Source organism: Cupressus sempervirens, chromosome 5 (assembly GCF_028749045.1).
Source record: "Cupressus sempervirens isolate cs-2001-9-10 chromosome 5, ASM2874904v1, whole genome shotgun sequence".
NCBI classification, from domain to species: Eukaryota; Viridiplantae; Streptophyta; class Pinopsida; order Cupressales; family Cupressaceae; genus Cupressus; species Cupressus sempervirens.
In genome coordinates, this window is record NC_143122.1 from 401,016,359 (window position 1) to 401,035,725 (window position 19,367).

Consider the following 19,367-nt stretch of genomic DNA (forward strand, 5'->3'; position numbering starts at 1 on the left):
CTCTAAGTGCATTTCGAGGTCGATCTTTCGAGGGTCATAACTCAGAGCTCGTGAGGGCTATCAATGAACCGTCAAATGCTAAAGGATGGTGATTGTGAGGCCTAAAATAACCTATCTCATTTTTGAGAGATCACCTTCTGTTTGGATTCGACACAGTGATCTCGCTCGATGCCAAAACTCATAGTGTGCCTCAGTTCATAGGTGCACCACAACGTAACTTTGAAACTGCTGATCTTGGCATTGAATCGTCAGCTCCATTAGCTTTGGGTGGATGGGTGAACCCTAGTGACATCGTTGTTCTAGCCACAGAGACCATCCATCATCCGCGGCCACCCCATACTGAGGAGTCTCCAAGGTGCTCTAAGTGCATTTTGAGGTCAATCTTCTGAGGGTCATAACTCAGAGCTCGTGAGGGCTATCGATGAAATATTGAATTGTACAGGACGGTGATGCCAAGGCCTAAAACAATCTATTTCATTTTTGAGAGATCACATTCTGTTTGGATTCGACACAATGATCTCGCTCGATGCCAAAACTCGCAGTGTGCCTTAGTTCATAGGTGCACCATAGTGTAACTTTGAAACCGCTGATCTTGGCATCGAATTGTCAGTGCCATTAGCTCTAGGTGGGCAGGTGTACCCTAGTGACACCCTTGTTCTGACCACAGAGACCATCCATTGTCCTTGGCCACCTTGTACCGAGGAGTCTCCAAGGTGCTTTAAGTGCATTTCGAGGTTGATCTTTCGAGGGTCATAACTCGGAGCTCGTGAGGGCTATCGATGAACCGTCGAATGCTACAGGACGATGATGCTGAGGCCTAAAATAACCTATCTCATTTTTTAGAGATAGTCACAAAGTGAAAAAGGTTTGATCCAATCAAGTCTCTTAAGTTGGGATATTTTGAAGTTATGTTGAAATTGAAAAGTTGTAGTATGAGGATAGTAAGAAAGTGAAGTGCTAGTTATCAAAGATTATGAGTCTAGGAATGAGTTTGTGGTTGAAAATAGAATCCATGGTTGAGGAGTGGAGTCCTTAACTGTGTTGAGATTAGATTTGAAGCCAAAAGTTAGTTTCAAGGTTGAAGATGGAGTTTAAAATCAGATTTGGGGTTATCTGAACCTTGTGTAGGAGGTTAACAAATGTGTTTATGTCATGATAGCACTTCAAATTAAACATTGCATCCAAATTTGATAATAAAGGTTGTTAAAATGTTATTCACAAATTATTGCATTTGAATCAATATAACAAACATAATCAAAATTAATGATATTCCATAAACATGAACAATACACATGATCCATGATAAATTGAACAATGCTAGATACTAAATTAATATGTATATCATTGTGCACATAAATGACAAAAATATATATCAAAATACATGTATCCATAGACAAAATTTTACACAAATATATATCAAATATTATGTTTCCTTAGACAAAGTACTCAAATATATATAAAAATACATAGATCCATATACAAAATGTGGCTGATCATGTCATTAGAATGTGTATAATATCAATGTTTCTATAAACAATGTGGCATATGCCATCTCAAAATGTCTCATGACACATCCTATGACAACTATACTATCCTAAGTTGTTGGTGGATGATCAAAATGTAGGCTCTTCACTGGACTAGGTGGATTGGATGCCTCCTACATAAACAAAAAAGGAAAACCCAAAGTTAGACTACTAAATTTATATGATTCTTTGTATCTAACATTGAATTACTCAAATGCATAATGATTTTTTTTGTAATGAAGATTTATACTATTAAAATTTCATAATAAATACCTCTCTTGTCGACCTCTTGCACCAGTCAGGAGTCCTCTCGTATGCCCTCGGCAATGCTTGGACCTCGTTGATTGTGGGCTGTGTATGTTCAAATATGTTTGTCAGATGAATCTACAACTTAAAATATAACATTATAATTCATAGCATGTTAAATTTATAACATATTTAATCATGAATTCAAACTACAACTTACTATTGTAGGCTTCTCCTTAGGATAGAGTGACTGCATCATCAAATCTACATAACTCTTTTGTCGAACCTCATGTAAATTAGGAGTCTCCTATGAGATACAAAATAGTAGTTGTTAATATCACGGAAATTAGTTTTGAATTTATTTATGAAGATAGTTAAAATAAAAAATAAATGATACTTATACATACAATGGGGCTCTCGGTGTGAATAGAAATGCCTGAGCGTCTACAATGCAAAATTTGTACGGGCTCATCGCCAGTAGCCATGCCCTATATACAATAAAGGATGTAATTAAATTTCATTACCACAAACATTTTACAAGAATGCATCAATATTTAATCAAATAGAAAGCACCTAATTACCTTTCATTTGTCAATGCGTGCTGGCTCATCCCCAGCACTTTGTCCCCTCAGGACAGGTGGTACCTGCAAGATAAAAGAAAGATTAGCAACCATATATGCTACAATATCAAATAGAAAAACAATGCGAACACAACATAATGTACCATAGATGTCTCAAGGCCAAATGAAATGGCCGAGAGCGTGGCATCATCAATCTGTCTAAGCTCCTCCTCAGTCATCAACTAAACATGAATGAAGATCACATACATGTATAAGTCAGTATGGCTTAAAAATTAAAATTACTCTATTATAAAAATTAACTTTAAATTGCATATGTCATAACAAAAAAATGTATATACATATTGACACTGAAGGAATCCATGACTCTGCATTCCCCTCCTCTCTCACATTAGGGTCTGTAGCCTCTATACGTGTGTCTAGTGTATCCTTGTCTAATACAAAATCATACTCAAGAAGATCACCTATGGGACCTAGGTAAATATTCTTGCACGTAATGCAAGTGTGAGGCACACAAATGTGTGATAAGCTAGCCGATGATGAACTGGCATCAGCATCATCAACACGAGGAGGCAAGACTGACCTAGCCTAAGAGATCAACAGGCTACTCAGTCTATGAATGGCTCTGATGGTCTAAGAGCTAGCCTTTGCCATAATATTAGGATGTTGCACTAGAGGAGGGGGGGAGATATCAGTTGGGGGGACAAAAGTGTCAGCTTTCTTCCATGGGGAAGAGGGTCTATCCTGAGGAGCTCCTAGTTCTACACCCATGTTGGGCTTCATGCTCCAATAGTTCACTTTGAGTTTCAACACAAATTCTACATATAAATTTCTAAGGAAATAAAATGGCAGATATAAATTGCTATGTGGAGGGATATAAAAAACCATCCACCAATGATCCCAAAAGTTTGCACGTATGGCGTCATTTGTGCACCATTTAATTGATAGTTTGGGTTTTTTTTGTCAACTAGTATACCCATTTTTGGGTTTGCAAAAAGGTTAGCCAAATCCTCTTTGGTTATATTGAGGGCCGCAACCTCATCATAGTCCAAGCCATCCTCAAATATCTCATGCATTTCATCACGCCAACGAAGAGTGGCATTTTGTTGGTTGGTAAGGGTTTGAATGTTATCCATATTGGTGTTTAATGTGGATAACATTGGAGCCAATGCAGGTACATTATTATATGTTCTTTGCAAAGTCCTCAATTGGGTGAGATTTTCACTTATCAAATCTTTGATTTGAGGAGGGTTTTGAGGGGGTAAAGGATCATTTGGTGGACAGTTTTGCAAGGGCACTGGATCATTTGGTGGGGTGTTATGAGGAATATTATTCCTTGCCTCAATGTCATCATTTTGATCAGTCATTCCTATTAATTTGCAAAACATCGTATATCGTATATTCGATCATTCTACATTTGAGTAATACAATGTTAGATAATTGATATCATTATTATGGCATTATGCAATTTATATTAAAAAAAAGTTAGTAACATTGTTAGATAAAAAAAGTGCCCTCGCAAAATTGTCCACCAAATGATAAAGTACCTTGATATAAATTACTAATCATTATGCATTTAAGTAATACAATGTTAGATAATGATCTTTAATTGAGTAATATCATTATGATCGTATATAAAAAAAAGTACCTTGATATGGTATATCCGATATACAATCTGATATCCGAGCGCAAGGGCATAGAACACTGTGAAAATGAGCCCAAAGGTTCTGTGCTTTTTTTTTATAACCTCTGACAAATATTGGATATCCGATACAATATTGGATTTTCGATACTGCCACGTCACCTTGCGGTTTGAAACAACCCGCGAGTCAAGTAGTATATTACATATATTACCAGATATATTATATTTTATATTATAATACTATATATTAGGTAATGTATTATATTATATTATACTATTATATAATGTATTATACTATTATAATATAATAATAATATTTTTATTATAGTATAATTATAATTATTATATTATTATAATAATATTTTATTATAGTATAATTATAATTATTATATTATTATAATAATATTATATTATAATAATAATACTATGTAATAATAATAATATTATATTATAGTATAATATATTATATAATATCTTATACTATTATATACTATTATATTATATTATTATATTATATTATACTATTATATTATAACATAATATAATATAATATAATATTATTATACTAAATTATATTATATTTATACTATTATATTATATTTTACTCGTATTAATCTTCATAAATAATATAATATATATTTATTATTTTATAATTATATAATGTAATAACTAATTTATTATTTCATATATATTTCTATATGTTATTGGGTATCTGATATTAGATTGGATATCTGATAATATCAGGTATCCGATATCAAATTGGATATCTGATAAGGCTCGAGCATTACTTTCCAGGTTTGGTACATGGATAGGTGAAAAAAAGTCAGAGCGGATTATGAAGTGCTTTTAGACGTCTTCAAACTCTATTTTTTTCACATTGCCACTTTTTGGCACACCATGATCTTGCACATACCCTAGAGTCTTTGTGCATTTATTAAAAATACACAAGATGAGTGCTCAATATAATGACTATATAGATATTCATTTCTTCGGATTTCTTCCCAGCCTCAAGATTAAGAACAGGGTTGATATGTCTCTTCATAGTCCTGATCTTCTTGATAGCCTTATTCAACATTTCAAAATTTAGAGAGATACTTAAAAGTCAATCTAGCTTTAGTGAGCATTGTTGTATAATCTAGTGCAAATAGTCTCAATTTAGTCCCTCCATTTCTTCTGAGAACTGATAGAAATACTTATTTGGGTTATCAAGATAGCCAAATCTTCATCCACTGTAGTTGCCCAAATGTTTTTCAAATGCCAACAAAGAATAACAAGGATTATTTTGGGACACCCCTTGAAGTTGATCAGATGAATGACTCAAAGCCAAGGGTAATTTAGTATTGTGTCTGGGTTGAATTATGCGAAAGATTTGGAAGGCTAGAGATATGGAACAAAGTAACATCAAGAGAGGTAGAATGAAAAATAAATCATAACAATTATACCAAAATACATGTTCCATAATTTCAATGTTTAAAGTGACTCTTATTAATATTTGTCAATGGGCTTTGTATTATTGTAATGAGTTTATGTTAATCCGTTATTTAAAATCTTTATTTTTACCAATTGATATTCTATATTTGTTCTTTTCTTTTTTCTTTCAAAAAAAAGTTAACATGCTATTTTTTAAAATTATAAAACTATCATTGAACTAGGATTAACTATATTTATAGTTATATAAATGTTGAAAACTAATAATTTACCAATTTGGAAAGGTGAAATATTAAAGTTTATAAAATTTGAAAACTAATAATTTATGAATTTGCAAACAATTGTAAGCTTCAATTTTTATTAATGTGAGAAATGATATAAATATCCTTGGAATAATAATTTACAACAGACTAGGGAAAACCAAACATACATAACTTTGCATAAATATGAATAGAAATTAAATTTTAATGCTTTACAAATTATTATCCTCGTTACAACTTCTTGATAACTACAATTACAAATAAAATTTCAACTTTCACTTTGAAAAATTTGGATGGAAACATACTAGATTGTTGCAATTGCTAATGTTAATTGTATGTAGAAAATGGAAAACTCCTAACATAGTGCAAGAGCCTATGAAATTCATAACCAAAAATAGGATCAACAATATTGAACAAATTATTTGTAAACAAAATCTTTTTTAACTTCCTCAAAATACTTTTTTTTGAATGAAGCATGCCAATATGAGAGGAAAATATTAATCACTACGTAATTAGAGATCATTTATGAAGTAATATACCCATTGTTTACTATTTCCCTTTCATGTGTTTAAATTTGAAAAAAGTTTTTATAAATTGTTGTCAAATTATTCGTCTTTATGTAAAGAAACATTAGATTTTATTTCAAATCTTTCATTTTCGATTGCCATAAATTGTGATTATGTATCACTTAACATAGAACTCAACAACAAGAACTTAATATGTCTATCTTCTTACAAAAACATGAGAATTCCTCCTTTTGATATCCTTGTAATGGTTATCCATAATGATAAACTTTGAACAACTATTTACAACTTCTAAAAGCCTATGTAGTAGAGGTTTGTGTTCTTTAATTGTAGACTAGTTCATAAGGCAGGACCACAAAAGGAGACATATGTAGTTGTAAGAATATCACTGCATCACAAACACTTGCGATTCTCAATGCATCTTGCTCATAAAATAGGGAATGGTGAGCATGTAATGCATGATCTATAATGGGTTTATACTTTTTTTGATTGCAATTTTTAGGGAATTATAGACACAAGTTGTAAAAGCACATGAACTTAGAGACTCAAGGGTGAACAAGCCACCTATATGTGCATTACTCATATCTATTACATATGTATTAATATATGCATCATAGTCTTCAAGAGGCCTGGAGTAATTCTTCACATATCCATTTGCAAGTTGCTTTATGATTTCTTCATTCTCAAAAAGATCCATGCAATTTTTGAGGAATTTTAAAACAATGTTTGCATAATGTATTGAGCCACAAATATTTTCCAAAAATTCTTGATCGAGAACAATGCACAATGATCTCTCAACATTTGGACATTCTATAGCAAATGCATTTTCCAAATGTGTTGATTGGATTGGACCAACGAGGGGACAATCCCACTCATCACTTGGACTTGGAATATAAACATGATCACACATCTTCAGAAGCCAAATTCTGTCACAGTTTACTAGAAAATTAGAAAGCAAATTGTATATATGATATATTTTACATCTTTAAATTCTTAAAAATGCACATCGATATTATTGTTTCGTAATAGTTTTTTGAGATCTACCAATGAACAAATGGATCATGTATGAAACATGATTGCTACCACTTCACACAGAGTCATAGTCAAAGATCTACTTAATAATACTTAATAATTCAAAGGAGAAATTTGAGAAAGGAAATAGGAAATAGAAGGTATGGAAGAAAATGTTTAAGATGACAATATCAATTTTAATTTTAATTATACCTTGATTTTCACTCTATTTTGCAAATTTAACTGGCAATACTTACCTTTAAGTGTTCCCTGAAGATGTTTATGGATAAAATAAACTCATGGGATAGGAAATGTTAGATTAGAGGTAAATATTGACGTTAGATACCATTTGAACTTACCTCTACACCCTCTCTAAAAGACAAAAATGGTGAAAAATACTATGTAGAGTTGGAAAGATATAAGTAATGTCAATTTTTTATTTTTATGAAAGATGAAAAGGTGGATCTAGTTTTTCATAATTTACAACCTTGTAAGTCAAACATTTCATTAAGTACACAAAAACTTCCTTACATGTTTGTTATACCTTAACTTGGAGAAGATGAAACTACTTAGTAAAACATATTATCCCACTTAATAGTAATGTGATAAAAAGGTAGGAATTATTTTTCAATGTTATTAATTCTTTCCTTTATTAATATTTATTGACTATTTAATTTTAGGAAATAGTCAACATGTATTATTATTGTTATTTCAAATTTTGAGCAAAGCTTTATAACATTACGTTGGTGTAATTAAGACATTTTACCTTAGCTAATTATTTATGAGGACCTAGTTACACTCTTTCCAAGCTTACTTAAGAAATTACATAGGAGTAGTTGGATTTTTTCTATTTTATGTGTACTTGTATCATTATTATTTTATCACACCCACTTATAGTGGATGCACTTTTCCACCTTTGGCAAGTGGTCCATTTTTTGTGGTGTTATCATTATTATTACTTGTTCACCTTTTGTACATCCAATCTAGTTGCTCTTGTTGAGTTCTTTGCACAATAATTTATATTATTTTCTCATGATATATTTTTTTAATTCTTGTTCATTGTCATCAAACAAATCTAAAGACTTTTTAAAAACTATCTAAAATTTAATTAATTAATAGAGAAACAAATAAATGCATAATATGAAATCTATCTTAAGAAACAATTTCAATAAAAATTGGCAACAAACCAACATGAATAAATATAATAACAAAATAATATGATAAGAAATATAACAAAAAACTTTCTTAGCACCAAATCAAAGTATTTTCTAATTCTAGATGGAATATGTTAACTTTTTCAAAGATTTCACTTACCACCAAAATCATCTCTCAACCCACCAATTAAAGAACTTAGAAGAGAGAACCTAATATCATTTGTTGGTTTCCTAAAGATATAAACCCATGAGACCCTGTATTTCCAAACATGTTATGTAGCTTCACATTATTATGTAAATATCTCCACATTTTAAGAATCTCCCATGTGGGCTATATTTTTCTTACTGAAACCAAGCTCAAAGATGATATTGCACCTCCCATGCACATTTACTTATACTTTTCTTTAGTCAACCCTAAATATAGCTTTATAGTGTTAAATTAAGATCGAGGAAATAAATACAAGCAAATAGAAGAAAATATTAAGACAATAGTATATTTTATTTAACATATTAATAAAAAGAAAACAACCACAACACATTCAATTTAAAAAAACAAATTAAAAAAACCACAACCCATTCAATTATTTAAATTTAAAACCACCACACACCCCTTGTTCAAGCTCTACCCATATTTTGAACTCTAGGAAATAGTCGATCCTTTTTAAACCCTAGTCAGATGACAAATGAGCAATCATCACACAATCAATTTTGCAATGAACAGAGTGTCCAGTGAACAGAAGGGGTGTTCGACACACCATTAAGGGCTTGTTTGGTTGCTAACATAGGAATTGAAAATTAGAATAGAAAAAAGGAATGGGAATGAAAATGGGGAATGTGAATAGAAAAGGGCAATTCCAATCCTGTTTGATTCACTTGGAATTTGATTGAGGATATGTTAATCTGTTGTTTGGTTGTACAAAAATGGAATAGGAATAAGGTTAAGTTTTGTATTTTAAAAAATATTTCCCTTAAATTTTTTTGGTTAATTTTTTCAATAATAGTAAAAAAGTTAATTTAGTTTCATTTTTATTTTATTTATTTCATTTTTTTAAACAAATAGATATAATAAAAAATGTTATAAAAAATGTTGAAAAACATAATTTTAAAAAAAATCTAAGAAAAATTCAAATTAAAAAAAAAATTAATTAAAAAATAAAAAAATAAAAATCAAATTAGGAATAGAAATAGCCTATTCCAATTACAACTACTATTTTTTGGCATAGACAAATGCTCACTTTAGAAGCAAAATTAGAATATCTCTTCCTATTTCCAATTCTGATTAAGCATACCAAACAATGAATATAAAACATATTCTAATTTTCTCTTCCTATTCTAATCTTATTCCACCAACCAAACAGGCCTAAAAGTTTCAATTTATTCCATAAAATTTCCAACCATAAGATTTCCCAACCAAAGCCATCACAATAAAATCAATCATTATTCTGAAAACTCAGCAATCTTAGCGCAAGTGATCCGAAAACCATTTCATCCCGGGACACATCATTACTACATTCAGTATCACAGTGAATTAGATTTAGCGGGAGTGTACTTGCTGCAGCAGAAAGCTTTCGAATGGAGTGGGGTAGTTGCAGAAGATGCATTTGCCATTTATGATACCAATTTATACCAAAAGCTTGGAAATCATACTTTCGTTGATCTATCGACCAATTTTTAGAATAGGTGAGCTCAATTAAACCTTTTTTCTTTCCATTTATATTCGCTGCATTTCTCGTTATTTAGGAACAACCAGACTTGGTTGTTTAACTGGGAAAAAATTGTATTCCAGCAGTTGAAATATAAAAAATTTGAACACCCATTTTAAAATTACTATTCCATGATCTAAACCTAACGCCAACCTAATAGAAATATATTTCCCAATTACATGGCAATTGCGGGTCCAACTTTAAATCTTGAAATTTAGACTTCCTACATCCAAATGATAGATTAGAAATTCAACCAAAAGACCTTGCATAAAAAGTAAACATACGCTTCCCAATACAAGAGACTACGCGAATACATAGAACAGGGAGCAAAACAAGGTGGAGATAGGTCTATGAGGCAATTGGTGAACATTCCACATGCCTCGTCTATGCTTCCACATTTGTCATGCAATCTGCTGACAAACAGAAGAAAGGTATGACACTCGTATTAGTGATGATTGCAGTTGGCGCTGCTAAAGGGATTGTATTTCTTTGTAGAGAAGAAAAGCCAGTCATTTATGGGAATTCAAGACATCCAACATTTTTTTTAAGACTCAATTGTATTTCCACTGACAGTGGTCAAGTGTTATTTTACATTTCTGAAATATGGTTCTTTCTTTATATGTTTGAATTGGTCACATATCATGAGTTTAATGCTCATTGGAAACTCTGCAAAATAGGAAGGAGACAATAAGTGCTTTCACTTATACTTAAAAACTGGGGTAGCAGCATATCAGATTCATAGTAGTGGTAATGGTTGCCATACCTACTAGGATTCTTGTCCTATAGATAGAAATGGCCCTATACTGTGCAGGCTTAGGTAAAGTATGAATATATTTGTTTTTATTCAGAATGTAATAAATCATATTAATAAATGATTCATACAGACCACCATAATCATTAGCCATGGAAAACTCTGCAGCCATCAAGAGGTTGAAATTAACTTTCACAGTGGCTTTTTCAGTCATGAATGATTGCATGTAAACTGTTCATTATGAAACAAGATTATTTCTAGTTTTGGTTGCTTTACAAATATGTTGTTCTAATCCGCTTATTCTGTTGTATTTATGGGTGTTCTAAGTTAGTTGTTCAATTTGTTTTTTTTTATGGGTGTCCTAAGTCGGTAGTTCAATCTATTTTTGTTTGGGGAAAAAGTTCTTACTAATCTCAACCCATTAAAAAATAAGCAATAGTTTGCCTCACATATTATCTGTTCAATCAATATAATAATTAAAGATGCTTCTATTGCTGAATCCATTGTAAAAATTGCTCAACCAAGCTAGTATCCGACACAGCCTATGTTACTGTCCAATTCCAATTCAAAACAAGTTGGGTATCTGTCACTGCATTTTGGTGAAGGGTGGAGAAAATAACATTTGTTTCCGTGATTGCACATAATGCTCGGACGATTCCTGCAGTTAGCTTTTGTTTTTGGGAAGGTGTAGCCAATCTTCCCTATGAGAAACTTATTCATATCATATTATACTATGATTTTAAGTTGAAGTACTAATTGTAATTGTATATTAAAATATTAATTTTTGTCTCATGCTCATTGCCGTTATGTAGACAAATGCTTATTTTGCAGGATATATCTTGTGTTGACCAAGGGTAGGGATTTAGGTCATGACACCTTTTCCAGCTCCTTCTTAATTTGGCTGTGTGAGATCAGGTTTGAATGACTGAAATCATCTTGGATTTGGAAACAAATTTCTCTGAGGAGCAAGAGTGTCTGCTGGTATGAAACCCCCAGAAGGCACAAGGTAGGATGAATATTTGTTGTTTATTTCATTAGTATGCTTCTTTCAGTAACAAATTGAAATGTGGAATGTATGTAGATCTACGCTGAACTAATGTTTAAGTTTCTATCTAATATCCGTGACCTCTTTCACGATTGATAATAGTAGAAAGTGATTCGTACAGTGAAGTGTTTTTGTCTTATTTACCTACAATTAAAGGGCATTGGACCCATTTTAAGTGAATGATGCCTATTTCATTCTCTTTTAATTTGATACCGAGCTCATTGAAATTTGGGATTTTACAGCAGAAGCGGTAGTCCCCACAATAGCAGAATTTGAATTGTTTGCCTACATTAAATGACCATTTTGACCTATTTGTAGGAGGAATCAGATCCCAACTCCTCCAATATTCCAAAATTTGTTTGTATGACTCCACCTTAACAGTCTCATCTATGTATACTCTTGCGTTGTAGGGAAGATTCGAATTGGAATACTTTTAAGTACTGTTTCAGTGAGTTTTTGGTTGGAGTCGGGAGAATGAGACAGGGGACTTGTTGGGTTGGCCATCGCCAAAAAGAATAAAGATCAGGCTTATGCATCTATAGCAGATCGAAGGTGAATTACAAGCCCTACAGAGAATTGTGGATTAAGCAGCACAGGGAGGATCCAGGAACCACTGCCCCACTATCAAGGCACCTGTTGCCCATATTTTACAAAAATCAAATTGAACTGAGCAGATATATCTGCAAAACAATGATCTTTGAGTGGAGTTTTGGGCAGTATAGTACAGGAGTTCTTTGTATCACACCTCTGTCATGATCATCCTAAAGGCTTAATGTTGCAGGACTATGTTCTCATTGATTTTCCTTTCTATGAAAATAAATAATTAATCTACATTATGTTAACCCTCTCTCCTGCAAATAAGTTGGCAGTAGTTGGCTCTGTGTTTATGATTAGACGTTTACGTCAAGGTAGAAATATGTAAATCATTTTATTTCTGAGTTTCAAGATAAGTAGCATTCTTTCTTACAAACTAATATTTGATGCCACGATCCATATATATTTACATTTTCTCTCCAGCTAGAAAACAACAAACGAGGAAAAGTCAATTAAGAAGAAATTTGATGTACCTGTGTGTGAGTAGTTCAGGGCCTGCATTTTTTATGCAATTCACTCAAATTCTATATGATAGCATAGGAAACCTACAAATTCATGGATTTCACCAACCTAAGGTCAATTGTATGTCCAAGGAGAATACAATTTTCATAAATTGCAGAGCTGGACGACATAAGTAGAATAAGGTAAACTAGACGTTTGGAGAAATTGCTCACCTCAAAACAAAGAAGGATTATTCAGAATGAACATAACAAATGCGTGTGCCCTAGAACGCAATAAGGAAATTGGCTTCTCAGAATTTGGCAACTCTGCAGGTTGTGTCATATGTGCATTTATAGGCTGCAAACACCGACTAGAAAATTAATGTGCTTGCAGCGGACAAGTGTGCTGTTGTTGATGGGACAACTTTATTGAAAACAATATTAGGCGACATGGACATTTATTGTGGGCAAGAAGAAAGTTACTCTGCATCTAGACTCTTCTACTAAAATGAGATGGTGCAGTTGATGGTGGTCCTGCTCCTGCAAGCTGGTGGAAACCACTGTGTGACTGCAAAGTCTACCTAACTGTTCAACATCATCTTTTAAAGGAACAATTGGATCTATCTACTTTCTAGATTTTTAAGTCTGCCCACATTCGGTATTCAGTGCTAGGAGATGATTCTAGATACTCTAGTGCCTAAAAAGGATTTCCATCCTACTGAAAACAACTATCTATCCCTATTCTACACATAGATTACAAAATCCAACCTAAATCATAGACTAGTGGAAAGGTGTGTGCCACCTTGTCTTCATGTGACTAAGTATTCACATTTACCATCAGTTATAATTGAAACAAATACAACAAACCAAAAAATCAAATCCAAACTTAAAACACTGCTATTCAACAAACTAGCAAATGAAAGAAATGGAATTAAAAAAATTGGAAAATATAAAAAGTAACGTTAAATATAAAAACTATATGCCATTACAGTAGCTCTCACAAATATTTGGATTCCATTCGTCGATTAAATATAGCAAACTTACATGCATGAATGCTTTAGTTACCTACCTTCCGCACGAACTAATAATATATCTCCCCCTTTAAATTTTTGGGAAACGAGTGTAAATTAAAGAATGTAAATATACAATTATACATGGGTAATGTCATGTGATATTCACACTCGATAAAAGTTGAACAAAGAATAACTAAAACAAGAAGAAAGGAACTGGTACCTAACTTTATTCCTATAAGACCCTTTTACAGATAACTAAATTTCTCTCAACTTATTCTCCTTTTTTAACACATTTGAGTTTTTTAAAAACAATTTACCCATCATCGTAAAATTCGCACTCGGGTTCCAATGAGGATTTTCAGGTCCGTGACATACCACTTGAACAGGTCGGTGTTAAAATTTTAAATCGTGGAGTGCATCAGATCACTCGTTTTAAGTAGCGGGGATCCTGCTATTTCTGGATTTAGTTACACTACCTACAACTCACAGCAATTTTGAATTAGCTTTTGCGTTTAGTCATCATAATGGAAGGTCTGTTACCTCTTTTATACAAAGCTGTGGTTCGACCCCGCGATCATCGGTTTTACAGGAGTTTATCATTCGAATCGAGAGAAAGATTTGAGTATAATCCAAATCATGCTGTGCACAGGCGTAATGTCTCAGATTTTATGGGAGAGGATAACCGGCATGCTGAACCTAACGACCGGAGAAAATTTTCAGAGGCTACTTCTCCTCAGAAACGTCCTTAATGTTCAATTTTTTGGCAGAAGCCTTTATTTGTATTAGGTGTACCGTGCTTTGTTATTCTATATGCTGTATTTAAAATGTATGTTTCGAATGAATCATAAATTAGTATTGAGTTTCTCTAGTCTCTGATATGATTTGGTTCTTAAAAATGCTGCATTTTACTGCTTCTCTTTGAAATTTCCTGTTGAGTTTAATCTATTTTTGTGGGCATTGCTGATAAATCCTTTAAATGCTTCAATAACGCCTCTTGCTAAAAGCTGCGCTATGCTGTATTTAATTTGTGGGTTGAACTGATACATCCTTCAAATACCTCAATTGCAGATATCAAATGGAGAAGTTAGAAACTGAAATAGTCTTTGTCCAATGACGAATATATATTCTTTAAATAGCGCCTATATGATTAAGGGAAAGAGATCCTTACGTCTTGGAAGATGAATAAAAAACATCCAACGCATTGCTGGAGAAATTGGATCCTTCGGATAGCCCATTTGAATCATTCACATATATCTTTTAAATAGCGCAACGAATCCTTTGAATAACAGTTAATGACGAGGTTGGACGCTTTAAATATCCCTTCATAGATTGGGGCTTGTCATATCGAGAAGATATGCCCTTTATAATGGCCATCTGCATAACCAATACCACTGTTGCTAGTGTATGCCAAGCCATAGGGCATGAGAACTCAGCAAATCAAGTAACAGCAAAACTTTGGCCAGATCTATGTTCAGTGTTCTTTCTATTTGTGAATAAACATTTACGACTATCTAGGTGCTTGGCTTTTAGAGTTGACTGTATAGAGTATAACTGTTTAGTACCAGATCCATTTACTTCATCGACATACTTCAGAGGTGTTTGGTTTTTGGGGTTGAATGCATACAGTACTAACTATTTAGTACCAGATCCATTACTTCATTAACATACTTAAGAGACTTCAGAGACTTTTTATAGAGACACCTACCTGTTATGCCAATGTTAATGTTCTTTTCTTTTTAGGTGAAGAAACATATCTTATTTAGCTTTTCCTTACAAAGCTTTTCTGAAATAGATGAATTGTTTTTTCTGAAGTACATGTCACTATTAACTGAATCACCGACCTTAATTTTTTCTATGCCTACAACATGATTATGCTTTACTCTGAGAATATGGTTCATACAGTGGGATTGCCAACATAGAGCCTGCTCCACGCTATGTTTCTTCATTCTCTGCATTAGGCCATTTAGGCATGCTTTCCATTTCATTCTGTTGAGGTGGCCGTCATTTCCTAGCTCTAAATGCTGTCCTTCACAAGACAATTCCATTTTTACATTATCCTCTTTTGTTATACAACAAATATCAGGGCTTCTACTTTCTCAGTCGTTCTCTTGTTCCCATGAAAGTGTTGATCTTTTACTCACTCTCCATTAATAATAGAGGGATTCTATAAAAATTCCTTGAAGTCATTTTTTTTGGTTGTATTAAATCTTCTCTACATATGGATCTCCCAAAGATCTCTAACTCTTTTGCATCTTCATCCCTAAAGTAGACTGCTTTCGTTGGTACCACATCTTGGGCCTCCTCTCGTGGTAGGCTGTGTTCCTCTTTGTTGCAGTCTACAAACTCTTCTCCTAATGCTTTGTAATCTTTAACACGTTTCTCATTTTTGGGTTAACACAATAAGTCAATATGACGGTGACAAAATTCTTATTCTCAAACACATGCATTTCTACCCTGTCTTCAAGGCAACAAGATTTAGAACGATACCCCTAAATGGGAAATTTTTCAGAAATAGTTAAGCAGAGCATATCAAATGTAATGACATGACATAATCAATTGGTTGTGAACTCGTACTCACAAACAATACCAATACTTCTGACTTCAAGATGACAGTAAGGGAATTGTATCTGTGACAATACAGTGAAATACAGTGTCCCAATGAATAATTCATCACTCATTCAATGACAATGATTGAAGGTTTGGAACATTATAAAACATGAAACATTATAAGGCATGGAAGAGTAATTATTTCTGCAACTGAAGAAGCATAGACATTCAAAGACAGTCTGCTCGGTTAGTATGCCGAATAACTTAGAACAGAGGAAACACAACTTTATTGCATCGCTTCCAATTTTATTGGCAATTACAAATTCAACTTGATCCAAGGATTGGCTTATGCTCTATACAGATTCGACATCTAAGGAAGGCCAATCTCCATTCGTGAATTTGCCAAGCTTTTACAATCCCTTCTCTCTATCAGTCTGATCTCTTCTCTGTTCTACCCATCTTTCCCTCTACACAGTTCTTCTTGCCATCTGCATTACTTCCTTACACTCTCATTTATCTGTCGCATCATTCTTCCCTTTTAATTTTTTTTGTTTCTACCCATTCTCGTTGCTACACCTTCTCTCTGTTTCTCCTGTGGTTCTGCAACTCTTTGTCATCCCTTGTCAGCTGCTTCTGGGGAGTAATATATTCTCCTCTCCCTTAACCCATTCAAACCATCCTCCAAGGACATTGGTCTTCCCTTTATAAATTGAGCAGGGCATGAGGGGAAACTGTTCAGCTTCTGAGCAATGATTTCCAACTGTCCAAGCTGATGGTTGTTCAACTCCCAACAGCTATCTGACTTCCCGTAACTGCATTGTTAGGAAGTTCTGTTCTCAAGAAGACATGTTGGCAGGGATTAAACTTGTAACAGAATCTACCTGAACTAACAATAAACAAGCTAAAATCAAGATCACGCACGCTCATCCAACTCTTTCCTTTCATCCCTCTCTTTTAACTCTTCTCTTTGGAACTCCTGGAAAATCACATGTTAAGGTCTTCTATCAACTTATACTTTTGTCAGGTGTTCAAGGGATTTAATGTATCTCTATTCTAACAATTTTACCCTGGGGCTTATCCTAACTTCTATGGCTTTTTGTTTTGATTCTTTTGAATATACTTCTTGTTCACAAGACATGTATTCATCTTCACCATTCTTTTTCACCTTGTCACAACTCTTTAGTGCCTTTGCTGTAGATTTTTTTTGTCTGTGTCTTCTTATCGCATGGTCCATACTTTCTAACATGCACCGTACACATGGGCTTCTTCAATGTGCGCAAGAGATGTGAGGGGGTCGCATGCACTGTACACATGGGCTTCTTCAATATGCACAAGAGATGTGAGGGAGTCACTTGAGTGCCTCGAGGACACCTTAGTGTTTTGGTGGCCTCTCCAATGTAGTGGGGCATCCCCAAATGCTTCTAGGTCTTTGTTAGTAGTTGTTGGATGGCAAAGGAATTTTTCTTGAAGTCCTCACATCTCTGAAATGCCCTCGTCTTGGAAATACCCAATTTGAGGGATGCATCTCAATGAAACAATTTTGGTCAATGTAAATTTAACTAAGCAGAATGATTTTTATTTATATTTATTTGATCCTAAGACATAATGATCTATCTATTCATTCACACTAATTCGAAGTTATCTTAAAGTTTTTGCAGATTGGACTAGGAGAAATGGTGTCAGTAACATATATTCGCTCACATTGATTCTAACCTATATTTTTTAGTACTTTTATATTGGACAAAGAGAAATATGGCTTGTAATCATCCTTGACTAGAAAGTCAATTCTTTTTTAATAATTTTTATCTGATGTTGAGAATGGCTATTAGTGTGTACATCTAATGAGTTGGCCTTTTGTAGGTCATATCTGCATCAATGCACTTTATTTTTCCTCCTCAATAAAAATTCATCACTAAACCTTCTTTATCAAGAAGGTTGTTGATACATGAGGATTGAACATTAGCCATTGTGATGAACCCATAAAGTTGAGGCCATCTAACTTGGATGACAGTTCAAGCTGCCAAGTATGAAGTTTTGTCTCCTAGAAAAATTAGGAAAAGATCAGATTGTTTGCAGTCATGCAGTCTTATCTTGTGTAGGAAGAAAAGAAACAGATTTTGGTCATGAATCTTTAAGTAAGAATAATGAACTTTTTGAAGAAGCCCAATATTGTCCTATAACAACATCTGTCTCCAAGAAGGAAAGATCTTTTCGCAGAAAATCAGATTGTTGTTTTGTTTTATCTTGTTTTGCATCTTCTACTGGCTTCTAGGAAGGGGTCAAATCAGATTGTTCGTTTGTCTTGCATGGCAAGTTAATAACTGTCTCAAGTACATATATAGATGACTCTGTCATGCTTTTCATTATGTTGAATATTTTGTTTTGCCTCTGTGCATGACTTGGAGCTTGGGACGGAAACCCCCAAGAGATCACCTTTGCTGTTGTATGTTGTGATTCAAGCTCCACATGGTCTTGGGACGAAACCCTCAAGAGTTAGTCTTTGTTGTGTTACTGTTCATACTCTATATTGAGTTTTGTGTAATATGAAAGCTTATATTACTGTTATGAAAAAATTCTACATCAATTTTAAATACAAATATATTCCTAAATTTACAGTTAATTGGGTATTCATTGTTATTGGATAGAACTTGTTATTTGATGATTTGAATCTGCATAAGTATTATTTACTATTTCATTATTGGAATCAATAATGTGTAATCAGTTATTTATTTTGAGGATCAAGTAGTTTAGAAAAACAAATTTCAGATCATATAGACCTTGATGTCTTTATAGTGGGAACAAAGCATAAGTCTTGCTAGGTGTGGGTTTGATTGATGAGAAAACGAGCATAAAAGTATTTTCACACAGAGAACAAGGGTTTCAGTATGGTGATGGAGAGGATGATGCT

At 33.3% G+C, this 19,367-nt stretch overlaps 1 protein-coding gene and 1 long non-coding RNA gene across 4 annotated transcripts; one reads left to right on the forward strand and one right to left on the reverse strand.

Moving 5' to 3' along the window:
• Positions 1-1,413: 1,413 nt before the first annotated feature.
• On the reverse strand, positions 1,414-13,260 carry LOC149556515 (uncharacterized). 2 transcript variants are annotated; one of them, XM_089830824.1, is made up of 8 exons: positions 13,134-13,260; positions 12,933-13,004; positions 2,494-2,571; positions 2,351-2,413; positions 2,177-2,257; positions 1,990-2,076; positions 1,797-1,874; positions 1,414-1,657 (listed from the first exon to the last, which is right to left on the reverse strand). In XM_089830824.1, exons 5-8 carry the CDS (start codon positions 2,252-2,254, stop codon positions 1,595-1,597), a joined length of 306 nt encoding a protein of 101 aa, XP_089686950.1. In that variant the 5' UTR covers positions 2,255-2,257; positions 2,351-2,413; positions 2,494-2,571; positions 12,933-13,004; positions 13,134-13,260; the 3' UTR covers positions 1,414-1,594. The 2 variants fall into 2 exon arrangements, 1 of the variants encoding a protein (XP_089686950.1); XR_016364706.1 differs by lacking the exons at positions 1,414-1,657; positions 1,797-1,874; positions 1,990-2,076; ... (1 more) ...; positions 2,351-2,413; positions 2,494-2,571 and adding an exon at positions 6,433-7,127.
• Positions 9,732-12,707, forward strand: LOC149556516 (uncharacterized). 2 transcript variants are annotated; one of them, XR_016364707.1, is made up of 3 exons: positions 9,732-10,046; positions 11,633-11,826; positions 12,276-12,707. It is a non-coding gene; the product is annotated as an uncharacterized LOC149556516 (long non-coding RNA). The 2 variants fall into 2 exon arrangements; XR_016364708.1 differs by having other exon boundaries at positions 11,652-11,826.
• Positions 13,261-19,367: the final 6,107 nt, after the last annotated feature.